This window comes from Molossus molossus, unplaced genomic scaffold, assembly GCF_014108415.1.
Source record: "Molossus molossus isolate mMolMol1 unplaced genomic scaffold, mMolMol1.p scaffold_m16_p_8, whole genome shotgun sequence".
Taxonomy (NCBI): Eukaryota; Metazoa; Chordata; class Mammalia; order Chiroptera; family Molossidae; genus Molossus; species Molossus molossus.
Window position 1 is genome coordinate 25555960 of NW_023425402.1, and position 18101 is coordinate 25574060.

An 18101-nucleotide genomic window follows, 5' to 3' on the forward strand; every position below is an offset into this window, starting at 1 on the left:
ATAATATTTCTTCAGGAGAAAGCTAAATATTTCCTCTTCAGCTTTGTCTCTGTGCTATCCATTAACGTGGTACTATTATTTTGTGGTACTGGATTCTATTTATTTTATTCTGTATTGACCCAATTATGAAGACACAAATCATTTGAGTGGAGAAAAATAGAGACTATGCAATTGTTTGGTATTAAGTAGATTAAACAATTTGTTCACTGGTGCTTTACTTAGGTACTTGGGAATGTATAGAAGAGTAAAGCTCAATTTTTACATATATATTGGGCCATATATGTTTCTTCTATTACTAAAATGCTGTACCCTTTCTCACCTCATATTCTTGTTCTTTTGGTTTTGAGCAGTTATAAATACCCCACACTCAAATCTATAGTTTCAGAATCACTTCTCTATATTAAATAAATCTGATAATTATGAATTCTTGACATCCATATAACTATCTACATACAGTCCTATGTCATATGTATATGTCATTAAAAATACAATAACCTGGAAACCCAGGAAAAATTCCTCTGCTACCCTCTGCTACATGATTAGTATGTGCTTTCCAGACTAAGGGGGGATGTTCTATTTATAACTCTCTTTTGTTTCCTACCATGTGGCCAAGTTTCCACTTATTACATGTCTGCTTGCCTTAATATTAACATCCAGTTTGGAGCGCTGTAAACTGTTTCTCAACCCCTAAATTAAAGCAAATGATATCCACTCCACATCCTACACCAATTTTACTAGAAGCCACTTCAAAGATTCCATTTTAAAAAATGAAGTATGGCCACTGCTTCCTGAAGCCAAGGTTGGCCCTGTTCATAATGAAGTGAAACTTTCTGAGTTCCCTTCTATTTAAACACTGACTGTTTTTTCCGTGGCATTTTTTTCTCTTCCACTAAAAGTGAACCTGGTTGTTTGGCTGCTGCTGTTGCTGTTAGGGGGAGGGGAGGGGAGGGGAGAAAGCGACCCTGCCTCGCTTGGTGTTGCTTGGGACCAGTACATGTGTGTGTTTGCAGAGCCATTCCGGGGCCACGTTTGGCTAGCTTTATCAGCATAAAAGTTCCCACACATGTGAAGATTGTCTCGGTTACACAGTTCCAAAGAGAGCAGCAGCGTATATTTCGTTGTTATGTTGTCACCGGCTTATTAAACTATATAAAAGTGAAAAGACATAAAAAAAAAAAAAAAATCCCTCTGCCCTGGCTGGTTTGGCTCAGGGGTTGGGGCATCAGTCCACAGACTGAAGGGTCTCAGGTTTGATTCTGATCAAAGGCACGTATCTGGGTTGCAGGTTAGACCCCAGCCCTGGTGGGGGTCGTACGTGAGGCAACCAATCAATGTTTCTTGTTTCTCTCTCTCTCACCCTCTGTCCCTTCTACTCTCTCTCAAAATCAGTGGAAAAATATCCTCTGGTAAGGATTAACAAAACAAAACAGAACAACAAAAAAACCTCTACAACTCTAAGTTTCAGCTTCCTCATCAGACCTCTACTTTTTGATCATTTCCTCGACTGTTCAATTATACTAGCCTCTCCAGCTTAATGTCAGCGTGTTGCTTAACAAGCAACAGTCACCCTCTTCACCTATTTACACTGTGACTGTAACATAAGCTCTTGGCAATGTAACAGCAAACCAGCCTCCTTCCTGCCCTCCACACAGCAAAAGAACAGAAAATGGTTACAGACAGAGTCGCACGTCCTACTACCACAGGAGCTGCTGAAGAGTACAATATCCTCCCCACCACCACCACCAAACACACACACACACAGTTGGGCTTAAATTGAAGATGTATTCCTTCTGAAACGTTTCTTCCTATCAGAAGGTGCTACTAGCCCCCAGCCTTTTCAAAGTAATTTATCATCTTGGGTCTTTCAAACTCTGCACACCATGGGAATATGAGCCCACATGAGGGTGGACAAAAGGTTATGAAGGACAAAGGGAGCCTTTGTATTTCTCCTCCACTCAGAGCCAAGACCATGAGACGAATGTGCTTGCTTTCTCCCTTTGAGACAGAGTTGTTGCTGGTTCGCCTTTTGACTAAGGTGTGGTATCGTGGGAGAATCTCAGCCTTATATAGGTTCTCACCATGTTCCCCATCATGCTTGGGCCCTAGGTTGTGTTGTGTTCCCCAGTACAGCTGGTACAGAATGGGCAAATGCCCTGGGACTTCAGCCCCCATCTCTCTATAAATGGAAACTCTGCAATTCAACTAATTCAGAAAATGGCATTAAAGCTTACCTTCTCCTGTGACTATATTGTCTTCTTTCTGTTCCTAGAACAAGATCCTCCCCTCTCCCAAGGCCTTTTGCCCAAATGGTGTTTCATCTGCTTGAAGTATCCTTTTCACAGACTGGTGCACATGCATGCCTACACCCACACCCCCCTTACTGGGTTAGTCCCTTCTTATTCTTTAGACTTGATTTTAAACGTTACTCCCTCAGATGGGCCTTCCGGAACTGTTAATATCATAATGTGATATCAGCAATACTTGGGCATTTTTAAGAGGCAGACTGCCCAGAAGCAGAAGTTTGAGTTCCTAGATTTTGTACTATAGCCCTGTATCCCAAAAAACTAAACTAGCATTCATTATATAATAATACAAGAATAAAATATTACTCCATGTGTTGCCATATAGAGGATATCTTCATACGGGAGATGGGGGGAGGCAGAGACAGGCTGAGACGCAGCTTTTTAGGAACTTAGAAACTTGCTGGTCAGGGACACTTAAGTTTCAGTTGCAGCTGAACACAAAATCCTGAAGTGATGCCTAGTTCTGTATTGTTTTAGAAACGAAAATACCTAGGGAAAAAAATTTGCAAAAATTCCCAGGCCCAAAAGTCCGTGGGATAATGCGTTTCTCTTCTAATCCAATACACTGTTCCTCGCCTGCTTCCAGAGGGTAACTAAGGATTTGTGCACACATGTTACCAAGTCAAAATAAGCCCTTGTGGGGCTTGATCTTCACATTGCTTTTTAACTTCTGCCAAGCGACTATACACTTTAGGACTGTGACATTAAGCTTTACTTACTGATTTTCAGCTTTAACAAAAAACTTTCACAGAGTCTTATCATTAATCATCAAAATCTTATGTTCTAAGAACATCAAATTAATCTATTTTGAGCTGAGTTTAAGAAATGAACACTAATTTAAAACAATACCCTTAAATGCTATTTATATCTATTCTTTTAGATATATTCACAATAACTGAGTTATCATTAGAATTTAATAAGCACTTTTTAGCCCTCCAACATTCTAGATCTCTTCATTTTGATCATCTAACAGAATATGTTTGATAGAAACCAGGGTTTCTTTTAAAAGGATGCTTGCCAACATCAGAAAAACATCTTAAACAAAATATTCCATATTTCAGCACCATGTCTTCTCATCACAGAGCACCAAATTATCAAAAGGAACATTAGTTACATGATTACAACAGTACATTCTACTATCTTCATGCTTTGTACTCCTCAGAATGTGATCATATTTCAACCTATTAAATTTTATGGCTGGAAGCACATAGGAGCTGAAGAAAGCAGATACAGTTTTGAGGGGATTAATATCTTAAGAAGAACAAATTCAGGAATTTTATCAAATCAAATCAACAGTAATAAGAGATATTATTGTCCTAAAAAAAAAAAAAAAGAGCAATTGACAAATTATTCCTGAGTGCTTGTCATGTAGCAGGCACTGTTTAAATATATATCCATAGAAACTTAAAAATGTTCTCTCACTGAAGCTCTTAAAATGTTTGTATTACAAATAAGGGTACGCACCTGACATACACACAGATAACACAAAGTACCTGAAGGGCCGTGAGGATGTTGGCTAAGGCTTGTCCGTATGTGTCATGACAGTGAACGGCAAGAGCACTGGGTGGGATTTCCTTTATGACACTTTCCAACATTCTCTTCATGCTTCCTGGAGTTCCCACGCCAATTGTGTCTCCCAGGGAGATCTCGTAACAGCCCATGCTATACAACCTCTTGGATACCTATTGAGACAGTTGAAGAGCTTGTAAAACAATGGAAATGAACAGCAAACATAGAGGTAAACATCACAACTATGATCATGACGTACCCATGGAAAACATTTTAGTTTTCTGGTCCATTTCCTTGCTCATTCAATCCTAAGCTTTATATAAAGCCCTGAATGACATTACTGTAATTATCTTTTATTAATATTCAAGTTTGCCCTAAAATCGTAACTATCTATCAGTTAGGAATTATAAACTACAATTTCAATTATGGCAGGGTTACTTTTCTCAACCCCAAAGGGAAGCATTATAAATCTACTTTGGAGATAGCATTTCTCAAGGCATTAGATTTGAGGTCAAGAAATAGTAATACCAGTTTCAGCTCTGTCACTCAGTAGATTTATAATTGGTAGAGTGACTAAATATTTCTGGCTTAATTTTCCTGGCTCAAATATTTCTGACTCATAAATGCATGCATGTATGAATATGATCTTGCATTTCTTGACTCAAGTGCTAAGGCTTGATATTATATCAAGGTATAGTGCAAGGGCCCTTCAAGCTGAATAACTAATGTTACTTTGAAGAGCAGTAAGAATTTGCATGAAGACAACATGGTTTGCTGACCAAAACATGGATTCTGGAATTAGACAGGCCTGGATCTAAATCTCACCTGTTACCCATATTAGTCATGTGATACTGGGCAGAAAAATTAACCTGTTTAAACTTCAGACCCTAGTCTGTAAAATAGGGACAACAAAACACCCTATTTTGGGTATTTTCAAATCCTCATTTTTTTTTAATTGTTAAGAATGACAAAAACAATGATGTCGATAATGACATATTTAGCTGTGAAAAAATGAGAATATATATAAATCACATTGTACAAAATCTGGCACATGTACACTCATTAACTCATATATTATGCATTTCTTCAGTGCCATTTCATGCCAGGCACTGTGCTAGGTGCTAGAATATAGTGGGCGGATAAATACTGAGATGGCTCATGCTGTCATGGAGCCTGGAGTCAAATGAGGACAGACCTTAATCAATTCCATTCTGGAATGTGTAATTGCAGCTAAAATAAAAATTTTTTAAACAAAGAAACAGGAGTCTAAGGCCATGCGGCAAAGGAAGTTGACCTAGATCTGTCAAGAGGCAAGGGCCCAAGGGCCAGCTTAAGATAAATGAAGCATTAACTTGTTGGGGAGGCTGAGAAAGAAGAGTATGAGAAGAGTGTTAAATACCAAATGCACACGCAAGTGTATTTGGGAACCTGAACTATAATATGCAAAGTGCACTCCAGGCAGGAAAAATGTGAAACACAAAGTACAATGTGATGAGAAAGCAACAACCAAAGGGGAATGAAGCTGCATGATGCTGGAGAGGTGGGCATGGGGCAGACCATACAGAGCCTGCAAATCAACCAAGTTTAGCATTTTGGTTGAGGATTCTACCATACGAGCAATAGAAAGCCATGGCAGAATTTGGCATAGTTGTGATACAATCAGATTTGTTTTATGAAAAGGCTATATCAATAACAATATCAAAAACAGGATGGAGAGTACTCAGAAGGTCTATCTAGTCCATGTAGAAGACTATTATTGGATGGAAACGTGGATTAAAAAGTCATAATGCTCATTCTCCTCTATTACCTAGTAAATGCTGGAATTGCTTAATGGCCAGGGAAAGAAGAATAAAGCTTCAAAGGCAAAACCTAACAGGTTGGAGAAAAGTCATAAGTGTGGTGTCAAGGGAATATAAGGGTACAAGTTACAGGAAGGAGGGAATGGTCACTAGTCCCAAATTCTGCTGAGAAGTCAAGATGAAGACTCAAAGTAATCTTGCATTTCTTGGCCCAAGTGCTAAGTAGTGATCTTATAAAGAGGGATTTCAGTGGAGTGATGGTCTAGAAGAGTTGGTGGCACATGGGGAAATGGACACCACTGCTATAGACAATGTTTCAAAGAAGTTCAGATGTAGAAGGATGGAGATGACTGAGAACTAAATGAGGATGCTGAATCAGATGAAAGAGGTTTGAACATGCTCAAGTGTCAATGGGAAGGAGTCTGAACAGTTGAATATACAGGGGACTGAGTGAGGGGAAGAACTAGAGACTTGAAGGACTAGAGAGTGAACACAATTTGCATTAATCATTTCAGAAAGTAAGAAAGTGAGTTGGCTACAAATATATTAGAATAGCACAGAAGGCCCATGAAAGGTTGCTGGTGATGAATTTGTAATGTTTCTTATTCTTCTCAGCAACTGCTTAGGCATTCTGGTGTAGGAATGGAGAGCCAGAGGATATGCATGGTCCATCCAGAGATGGCACGAGTCAAAGGCAGAAGAGCAAGGAGTGTGATGTACAGGCAGAATTGGATCACGTTTTGTGGAGTCTGAATTTATGCTAATTTGGAAGTGTTCTTTAAGAAAAAATACATAATTGTGAATACAAATTATTAAAAGAGTCTTGAAAGGATCCCATGCAACTGAAGGACTACAACATGTAAGCTTTGTTATTTTATAGTATATCTGCCTCTGTGTGCAAAGGTCTTGCTTAAATAACAGACCGTAGGCTATGTCTCATTTGAAAAATCTGCAGTGAATTTCAAAAGTTCAAATGCATCCACAAAAACAGGATTGGCTTTAACCAAACTGAAAGTTTATCCAGCCTAAATTTTGATTTCTAACTATGCCATCGTCACTGCTTCGGTACCACATTAGGAAATTCATGAACTTTAACAACCCTAGCAACAGGTGCACATGAACATACTTCATGTACAAATGAGTTTCTGACGAAGTCTAATATACTCTCAGAGACTGAGCATCTTACATTCATTGGTATTCATTAATTAAACAACAATATAAGTAAAAACTGAACTTCAATAAGAGGTCCTAAATGACTAATCTATTGCTGTAAAAATGTTCTGGATGAGCAACTTGCATCTCAGCAGTAAGAGCTATAGGACCCCAAAGAAACAAAATGCCGAAGCAGGGTGTACTCCAATATATGTACCAAAAGTGGGAGGAAAAACAAGGGGACGCTACCTGACAACCAAGGCCAAGTTGAAGTGGGAAAATGCCCGCACATTCTGATAGAAAGGTCACTCCTTGTAGTCTACCCACATAAAAACAAAGCAGATATTCCTATTCCCTCCATCTTTGAGCACCCAAAAGATAAAACTAAAATGTTGCTTAAGTTTGAATAGTTATAGGCAACATATAGGTCTTCAGTGTTACAATGAAACTATTAGTTAGGCAACCACACACGTCTCCCACTCCACGATTCCCTTTAGCCTTTGTTGTGCAGATGCACTAAATAGTGAGGAAAATAGACCACTTTTTAAAATATTATACATTGTACCATGAACCAGAAAACCAAAGGCACAGCTTACTTCTGTCACTTTTTGCGGTGTGATGCTTCCTTCATACGGACAGCCCAGGGCACAAGACACATACCTAGATTTAAATACAAAACCATATAAATATAAGTGTAGTGGATGACCCACTTCCTAATTTTCATTTTTTTTTTAAATAAGGAACTATCCAAAAAGTCACCAAGAAAATTTCTTTTACGTCCTTCATTATTATTTTATGCTCAGACCAAACAATTTTGGAACATTCCAAATTGAACTCACATGTTTATTTTTCTAATTGTTACAATTTGATATATGCTATTTGATGGCAGATGGAAATAACATACAGGTGTTTATCTTAGGGGATTGTGTATACTCTAGCAACATGTGAACATTAAAAGTGGAAAATACCAATGAAATATATAGTTTTATTTAAATAAGTACATACGTTCAACTGTTAACTATCCAGGTTTTTGGAACCATATAGAAGAGCATGTAGATGACTAACTGCACGTCTCTCTTCACTCCCATCTGGATGTCTTGGCCTCATTTAGATAGTCATTAATCACCCCAAAACTCTTAGAACTGGCCACAACCTCAAAGTTCATCTTGTTTCTCTCTTGTGGATATACCTAAATCATCCCAAACAGAAGAGTGTCTAGTCTGCTTTTTAAAAGCTCCAAATAAAGATATTCCATAAGCTTCTTCAATAATTTCATATAGAAAGTCAAGCCTTTCCTGCAAGGACAATGATACATTTCCATCTTAAAGTATTAGGTTTAACAAAAAGTCTGTTTTAGCTATTTTCAGTTCAACACCAATTCCATTATATTAAACTTTCCTCAGAGACTTTACAACACTTGTATTATAATAATGCACCACACATCTGATTGTCAGGAATGAAGCAATTCATGGGAGGGAGAGAGGGATGGTGGGAAATGAGGCTGGAGACCGGTTCTTTGGGCCAGAATACGAAAGGCTTTAGATAGCAAGGCCCTTGAATGCCACGCCAAGGAATTTGGACTTTGAGATCACTCAGACTTGCTTTGAGGCACTCTAAATTATTAGGTAAGGTACTGACAAGATCAGATTTGTTTTCCAAAAATGTATCTCCTTGGGAACATGGAAGTGGTTGCCAGAGGAAAGGGGAGGCAAAAACAGGAGAGAAGACAAGACCATATTCCCGTGGTTCTAAAATGCTGTCAATTGGGATATACTATGGATTTCATTACAGGTTTTGGAGTAAGAAAATATAATATATATTGAATGATTCAATACATATCCATTGATTCTAAAGATGTAACCTAATTTCAAAAGTATTACAATGTGAATAAAGCTGCGTTTTGACACTAAATAAGCAGTTCCTTAAGTCAGGCAAGCAGTTATGAGGGAAGGGGAAAGAGGACAAATTCAAGTAAAATTTAAAAGTGATGCTGGGCAGGAAACACATCTCTCTGCTTTCCCAATTACTGTAAACTGTTTATGGTTTCAATAATCTATAAATTTAATCAAGACATGAGGAAGAAAAACGTAACATTGGAGAAGGTGGCTAAGAATAAAAAAGAGTCAATATATTTTTATTGAATTTACTGTGCTGACATTGGTTAATAAAACCATATAGGCTTCAAGGGTATAATTCAGTAAAACATCATCTGCACACAGCATTATGTGACTTTCCTACCAAGCAAAGTCTCTTTCTGTCCCCTTCCCCCCTCCCACTTTGCCTACCTCCACCAGACCCACACCCTCCTTGCCCTCTGGCCATCACCACACTGTTGTCTGTGTCTATGTGTTACATGTATGTATGTATTTAGGCTAATCCCCTCACCTTCTTTCATCTAGTCCCCCTACCCTCCAACTCTGACAGCTTTTAGTCTGTTCCATGCATCCATGCCTCTGACTCTATTTTCTCCATCAGTGCACTTTGTTCATTAGATTCCACATATAAATGAAATCATATGGTATTTGTCTTTCTCTTACTGGCTTATTTGACTTGGCATAATAATCTCCAGGTCCACCCACACTGCCTCAAAAGGTAAGATTTCCTTCTTTTTTATGGCTGAGTAGTAGTCCATTTTGTAAATGTACCACAGCTTTTTTATCCACTCATCTACTGATGGGCATTTGGGTTGTTTCCAGATCTTGGCTATTGTAAATAATGCCAAAATGAACATAGGCATGCATGTATTCTTTTGAATCCATGTTTCAATATTCTCATGGTATAGTCACAGAAGTGGGATTGCTGTGTCAAAAGACAGGTTTTTTTCAATTCAGATATAATGGTTATAGATAATGTGTTGGGCATATAAGTACACTGACTCTGAACCCAAAATATCTAGATGTGGTTAAGTAGAAAATCCAAGCCATCCATTTATATGCTGTTCCTCTAAATGTGAAAAACAAAGCAAGCAAAAAGTAACAAAGGCAAAACAATATGAAACAAACCTTTCCTGTGTTCTTATTACCTGGCCACAGCTACCACTTTATGCCATAATCCTGGTCTCTCTGAGTACATTTTCATTCACCCAAGTTTTCCTGCTAGTCCTTTCCAGGCCTGTGGTTTGCCCAGTCTTCACACTCCATTGAATTTCTTCTTTCTTTCACCCATTCACACATGGGGCTTCTGTCTCCAAAGTGAATGTGACGGTTCTCAACTGTGTTCATTAGCTGCACTTCAGCACTCTAGAACAGCAGTCAGCAAACCAAGGCACAAAGGCCAAGTCCTCCTCACCACTCTTTTGCAAATAAAATTTATCGGAACAAAGCCAGGCCTATCTGTTTAGCTACTTCCCTTGGCTACTTTTGTACTATAATAGAGTTGAGTAGGTGAACAGAGACCATCTGAACCTCCAAACCTAAAATATTACTTATTGGCTTTTACAGAAAAACCTTGCCAATCACTGGTAACAAGTAAGGCATTTTTATGACTGAAAAAGTCTCCATCATGATGAAAAAAAGGCTACATCGACTGCTTTGACCAGTTGCTAACATCAGTTTCTAGACTTCTGCTCGTCTCCAGTAATCTATTACAGTGGTTCTCAAACTTGGCTGTATGGAATCACCTGGGGAGCTTAAAAAACAAAATAAAACCCCAATGTTTAGGATACTCTCCAAACTAGTTGAATCAGAAACGTAGAAAATGAAATCCAACCTTTAATGGTTTTAGAATAATTTTTAAAGTTCCATTATCATTCCCATTGAAAATCACTCAGCTGTTAGTAACAATGCCTTACCTGGGGTCCCTGATTCCCTTGTATAAAGAGCAACATTAAATAGACTTGATAGTATCTAATCTCAGGACTCTCCCCACTACTGTGCAATGACATTTTTATCCATCGTTGGTTGGCTGGTGGTTAAATTGATAATTTTTAGTGAGTGTGTTTTCATAGTGATTTCAGTTTCTGTAGGAGTTCCAAAAGAGTCTTGTATTATTTAAATGCCCCTAAGAAGGAAACCTGATTTCCTTGCCCTTGCCCTGAGGACTTTACCAGTCCCTGAACAAATTTCTACCTTAAGTTCTCAGTTGGGTTTCTACAGTACTCATGTGTTATAAATCCACAACCCCTAACTATACATGGCGTGGGTTCCAGTGACTGCATTGGCAAGGAGGTGTTTTCAGGCCCCAAGAAGACTCAGCTACAAACCCATTTTAGCAGAGCATCTACCTTTTCCCATATACACATTGAAATCCTATCACCAAGTCACCACGCGTTGGACCTAGGATAGATGAATCCCCTGTGCTAGTGGCATCAATCTGCATGCTGATCACATGGCCATTGATAAAATCTGGGGACTTTCTATTCTTGGCTATATGCTTTAAAAGTTGTTTTATTGGTGTGTTAGCAATGTGAATAGAAAAGGGAGTCTCCACATTAGCTCGGACCCCCAGTCTCTCAGCACTATGTAGATAATTCCAAGCACTATGTAGACAACTGCCAATCCCTTCATGGAGTTTAGGAATTGATTGCTCGACACATTCAGGTGGCATATTAAGCCCAACATATCCAAAACGATGCTCATCCCTGTTTCTTCAGCATATGCCATGTTAAAAAATGAGAGTCATTTCCAGAGTCTGTCCTGCTGAATCACTTGACAGTGGACACCTTTCAGAACATATTCAAAGGCTGGCGCATTCTTCCCCTCCAGCCTCTACAGCATGTGGCCTCTGCCAGTGAGAGTCCATGTGCAAACGACAGCCTCCGACTTCCCTCTCCAGGGCAGCCACAGGCGTCTCCCACGTGTCCTCCTTGCCTCTAGTCTCACGCCACTCATTTTTACTCCAATATCTATTGCCAAAATGATTTTCCTAGAGAAAAGATCTCACGCTATGTTTTTCCACTTTGAAAATCTTTTAATGGCTTGCCATTGTATAGCAAATAAGCTTAGTTTCAAGTTCAGAAATTTGTGAAACTTAAATCTAGCTTCCCACCTCTCTTCCATTCACAGTCTCCAGAACTCCCACTGCAGCAAAGGTAAACGTCATCCTGCTCCCCAAACATTCCTTGAGATTTCTCTTCCCTATGCCTTTGCTCCTTGAAGATTTCCTGCCCTGACTGGAAAGGCCATTATTTCTGAGGATGTTCCATATATTTACCCATCTTTAATGATTTTATTTTATTAACACCTTCTCTGTGAACCTTCTCCAAATAACTGCAGAAAAAATAAAATATGGAATTACTTTAAACTTAATAGGAGTTATCTGTATCTCTTCTTATTGTACTAGTCTTTTTTTTTTTTTTTTTTTTGACAATCTGATAATTATTACCAATCTGCTGGTAACTCTTTGAAATTAGGCAGACTTTTCATTTTCACGTTCCACATAGTATGAGACAGTACATTACATAAAACAATATTTCTTGAATTAATGCACCAGCATGTCCATTAACATGCCATTTTCACCTTCTGAATGACTTTCTATAAAATTCCTCCACTATAAAATAAAGGTATAGAATTTTCAAAATGGTGGTGGAGTGAACGGAAGCTACACAGACTGTCTCCCAGAACCAAACTGGAATTACAACTATAACACAGACAAATTGACGGGAAAAAGCAACAGAAAAGCAGCTTGCAAGGACCACATAACCAGGGACACTGAATCGATCCTGGTAGGACTGCGAACATACGAGACGGGGGCTGGGAGCCCATAGACAGCAGTGGCCATAGCTGGGAGCAGCACCCTCGGGTTAAACTCCCAAGCGGCTCCACAGTGCAGAGCCGGAACAGAAACTAAAAAAGCCACAGCCACTCACCTTGGGCTCCGGCAGAGGGAGGGCAGACTGGAACTGTGTGGGGACACTCGGGACTTGAAGGGTACACAGAGCTTTAGCTGAGTTGCTGCCACGCAGGATGGTGGCCATCTTTCTCCTTCACAGGGCTCTGGGAAGAGGCACCAGTCCCTCCCTCAGAGATCCAACCCCATCCTGTGGGCCATTGAAATGCTAATTGAGGTCCATTAACAACTAGCATCTGCTCCACCCTCGGGAAATCCCCTTATGCTGAGCACCTGAGAAAGTTTTTCAATCAACTGACAACCCAAAACTCTTCAAGTAAATTCAACTGCTAGCCTCCAGGCAAAAAGCTAGAGGATAACAGTACCTTACCTGGGCTAGCAACTTTAACCAGGAAAGTAAGACTTGACAGTGGTGTTTAACGTGGGTCCCTCACTCATTTAAAACTAGGAGAGGAAGCCACAAACAGCAGAACACCAACACCCACAGGAAAAACTTGGCAGGTTCCAAAGCCCACTGTGATAGCCAAAATAGTGAAACACAGAAACAGAAGCCAAATGAAAGAACAAGAGACCTCCACCAAATATAAGATCAATGTGGAGCAGTTAGGCAAGTTAACAGAGCTAGAATTCAAAGCCATGATCTTGAAGAAGCTCAACAGCATGAGTAAGGACATAGAGATGCTGAAAATAAACCAATTGGAAATTAAAAACCACCCAGAAGAGATCAAAAATGACATATCAGAAATGAAAAACACATTGGAAAGTCTAAAAAGCAGAGTAGAGGAAGCTGAGGACCAGATCAATGAATTATAAGACAGGGTAGAAAAAATCAACCAATCAGAAAACCAAAAGGAAAACACAATGAAAAAAACAGGAAGACAGCTTAAGAGAACTGTGGGACAACTGGAAACATAATAACATTCACATCATAGGAGTCCCCAAAGAGGAAGAAAATGAGCAAGGGTTAGAGAATATATGCAAAAAAATAGTGACAGAAAACTTCCCTAATGTGGTGAAGGAAGAAGGCATTCAAGTTCAAGAGGCACAGGGAGCCCCAAGTAACAAGAACCCAAACAGGCCCACATCAAGACACATAGTAATCAAAGTGCCAAAAATTAAAGACAAAGAGAGAATCCTAAAAGCAGCAAGAGAGAAGGAACAGGTTACCTACAAAGGAAACCCCATAAGGCACTCAGCTGACTCCTCACAAAAAAACACTACAGGCCAAAAGGGAATGGCATGAAGTAATCAAGGTCATGAAAAACAAGGATCTAAATCCAAGACTACTCTACCCAGCAAAGCTGTCATTCAATATAGAAGGTCAAATAAAGAGCTTCCCAGACAAAAAAAAAAAGGCTAAGGGAATACATTAGCACCAAACCAGCACTGCAAGAAATGTTAAAACAACTACTGTAATTAGTAGAAGAAATAGGAAGAAAAATATAACGAAACTAAACAAAAATAACAATAAACAAGTACATATCAATAATCACCTTAAATGTAAATGGACTGAATGCTCCGATAAAAAGACACACAGTAGCTGATTGGATAAGAAAGTATGACTCATCTATATGTTGTTTACAAGAGACCCACCTAACAACAAAAGAATCATATAGCTTGAAAGTGAAGGGATGGAAAAAAATTTTCCAAGCAAATAAACAAACAAAAAGCTGGGTAGCAATATTCATATCTGATCAAATAGATTTCAAAATGAAGACCATAACTAGAGACAAAGAAGGCCACTACATAATATTGAAAGGATCTATCCAACAGGAAGATATAACCTTGATAAACATATATGCACCCAATATAGAAGCACCAAAATATATTGAAAATCTTTTGGAGGACTTCCAATGAGAAATCGACAGCAATACAATCATAGCAGGGGACTTCAACACCCCGTTGACATCACTGGATAGATCCTCTAGACAAAAAATTAACAAGGAAACAGAGACTCTATATGAGGCACTAGAGCAAATGGATTTAATAGATATCTACAGAGAATTACACCCCAAAACTACAGATTTCACATTCTTCTCAAGTGCACATAGTACATTCTCAAAGATAGCCACATGATAGGACACAAAATAAGTCTCTAAAAGTTCAAGAAGATTGAAATCATATCAAGCATCTTCTCAGATCACAATGGCATGGAACTAGAAATCAATTGCAACAAGAACATGCAAAGACATTTGAACACATGGAGGCTAAATAGCATGTTATTAAACAATGAATGGGTTACTGAGGAGATCAAGGAAAAAATTAAAAACTTTCTGGAAACCAATGAAAATGAACACAAACACAAAATCTATGGGATGCAGCAAAAGTAGTTCTCAGAGGGAAGTTCATAGCACTACAGACCTACCTCAAGAAACAAGAAACAGTTCTAATTGACGATCTAACCTAACAACTTAAAGAATTAGAACGCAAACAGAAAAAAACCCCAGAGCAAGTAGAAGGAAGGAAATAGTAAAGATCAGAGCAGAAATAAATGACATAGAGACTAAAAAACAATTCTAAGGATCAATGAAACAAAGAGCTGGTTTTTCGAAAAGATCAACAAGATTGATGGACCCTTAGCTAGAAGCAACAAGAAACAAAGAGAGAGAACCCAAATGCACAAAATCAGAAATGAAAGAGGAGAAGTAACAACCGACACCACAGAAATACAAAAGATCGTTAACAGCTACTACGAACAACTATATGGCAACAAATTTGACAATCTAAATGAAATAGACAAATTTCTAGAAACACACAGTCTCCCGAAACTGGACCAGGAAGAGAGAGAAAAGTTGAACAGACCAATAACAAGTAAGGAAAGTGAAGAGGTAATCAAGACTACCCCAGCAAACAAAAGCCCAGGCCCAGATAGCTTCATGGGGAGTTTTACCGAACATTCAAAAAAGAACTAACACCCATTCTCCTCACACTATTTCAAAAAATTCAAGAAGAAGGAAGACTTCCAAACTCGTTTTATGAGGTCAGTATAATTCTAATTCCAAAACCAGAAAAGACATTACAAAAAAAGAAAACTACAGGCCAATATCCCTGATGAACATAGACGCCAAAATCCTGAACAAAATACTATCAAATCGGATCCAGCAATATATCAAAAAAATTATTCACCATGACCAAGTGGGATTCATCCCAGGGATGCAAGGCCAGTACAATATTTACAAATCGGTAAATGTGATACACCACATAAACAAAATAAAGAATAAAAACCACATGATCATATCAATAGATGCTGAAAAAGCATTCGACAAAATCCAGCATCCACTTGTGATAAAAACTATCAGCAATGTGGGAATAGAGGGATCATATCTCGATATGATAAAGGCCATATATGAAAGACCCACAGCCAACATCATACTCAATGGGCAGAAACCAAAAACATTTCCCTTAAGAACAGGAACAAGACAGGGATGTCCACTTTTGCCACTCTCATTTAACATAGTATTGGAAGTCTTAGCCACAGCAATCACACATGAAGAAAAAATAAAAGGGATCCAAATGGAAAAGGAGGAAGTGAAACTGTCATTATTTGCCGATGACATGATATTATACATAGAAAACCCTAAAGACTCCATCAAAAATCTACTAGACTTAATAAATGCATTTGGCAAAGTAGCAGGATACAAAATTAACGACAAGAAATCAATGGCATTCGTATACACCAATGATGAACTCACAGAAAGAGAAACTGAAAAAACAATCCCATTTACCATCATGGCAAAAAAATTAAGACACCTAGGAATAAACTTAAGCAAAGAAGTAAAGGACCTATTTGCAGAAAACTACAGGACATTGAAAAAAGAAATAGAGGAAGATATAAAAAAGTGGAAGCACATACGTTGTTCAAGGATTGGAAGAATTAACATCATTAAAATGTCCATACTACCCAAAGCAATCTATAGATTTAATGCTATCCCCATCAAAACACCAATGACATATTTCACAGAACTAGAACAAATACTTCAAAAGTTCATGTGGAACCAAAAAAGTCCCCAAATACCCACTGCAATTTTGAAAAACTAGGACAAAGTAGGTGGGATCACTATACCAGATATCAGGTTATACTACAAAGTGACTGTAATCAAAACTGCCTGGTACTAGCACAAGAACAGGCATATAGACCAGTGGAACAGAACAGAGAACCCAGAAATGGACACAAGGCAATATGCTCAATGAATATTTGACAAAGGTGGCAAGAGCATACAGTGGAGTAAAGACAGCCTCTTTAGTAAATGGTGTTGGGAAAACTGGACAGCTACATGCAAAAAAATGAAACTAGACCATCAACTTACACCATACACAAAAACAAACTCAAAATGGATAAAACATTTAAGTGTGACCCATGAATTCATAAAAATTCCAGAAGAAAATGTAGGCAACAAAATTTCGGACATCATACACAGCAGAATTTTCACTGATACATCACCTAAGGTAACAGAAACAAAGAAAAAAATGAACACATGGTACTACATCAAACTAAAAAGCATCTGCACAGCAAAAGAACGAGCCACCAAAATGGAAAGGCAACCCACTGAATGGGAGAACATCACTGCCAATGATACATCAGATAAGGGGTTAATTTCCAAAATATATAGAGTACTCATACAACTCAACAAAAGGAAGACAAAGAATCCAATTAAAAAATGGGCAGAGGAGCTGAATAGACACCTCTCCAAACAGGACATACAAATGGCCAAGAGACATATGAAGAAATGCTCAACATCACTAATCATCAGAGAGATGCAAATTAAAACAACAATGAGGTATCACCTCACACCTGTCAGAATGGCCACCATCAACATATCATCAAACAACAAGTGTTGGCGAGTGTGTGGAAAAAAGGGGACTTTGGTGAACTGCTGGTGGGAATGCAGACTGGTGCACCCACTATGGAAAACAATATGGTGTTACCTCAAAAATTACAAATTGAACTTCCATTTGACCCAGTGATCCCACTTCTAGGAATATACCCTAAGAAGCCTGAAACACCAATCAGGAAGAATATATGTACCCCCATGTTCATAGCAGCATTATTTACAATAGCTAAGATCTGGAAATAGCCCAAGTGTCTATCAGTAGACGAATGGATAAAAAAGCTGTGGTACATATACACATTGGAGTACTATGCAGCTGTAAGAAAGAAAGAGCTCTTATCCTTTGAGACGACATGGAGTGACCTGGAAAGTATTATCCTAAGTGAAATAAGCCAAGCAGAAAGAGACAAATACCACATGATCTCACTTATATACGGAATATAATGAACACAACAGTCTGAGGAATACGGTAGACCCAGAAACATGGAAGTAGGGCACATACTGACATCCCTCAGAAGAGGGGGTATAGGGGGTGGGAAGAGATAAAGCACAGAACTTATATGCATGTATGCATAACCAATGGACATGGACAACAAAGCCGGGAATGGGATGGGAGGGGAATGGGGAGGGTGGTGCCAATGGGGTAAAAAAGGAGAAATATCTGTAACTAACTAACTAACTAAATAAATAAATAAGCTACAGAGATTTGAAGAAAAAAATAA

At 38.6% G+C, this 18101-nt stretch overlaps 1 protein-coding gene across 1 annotated transcript in view; it reads right to left on the reverse strand.

Moving 5' to 3' along the window:
• The window catches only part of HMGCLL1 (3-hydroxymethyl-3-methylglutaryl-CoA lyase like 1), a 166636-nt gene that overhangs the window by 58264 nt on the left and 90271 nt on the right, over positions 1-18101 (reverse strand). The window contains exons 6-7 of the mRNA XM_036248424.1: positions 7360-7423; positions 3797-3985 (exon numbers count right to left, since the gene is read on the reverse strand). Of these exons, the coding sequence (XP_036104317.1) occupies positions 3797-3985; positions 7360-7423 (253 nt within the window). The remainder of the gene's footprint in view (positions 1-3796; positions 3986-7359; positions 7424-18101) is intronic.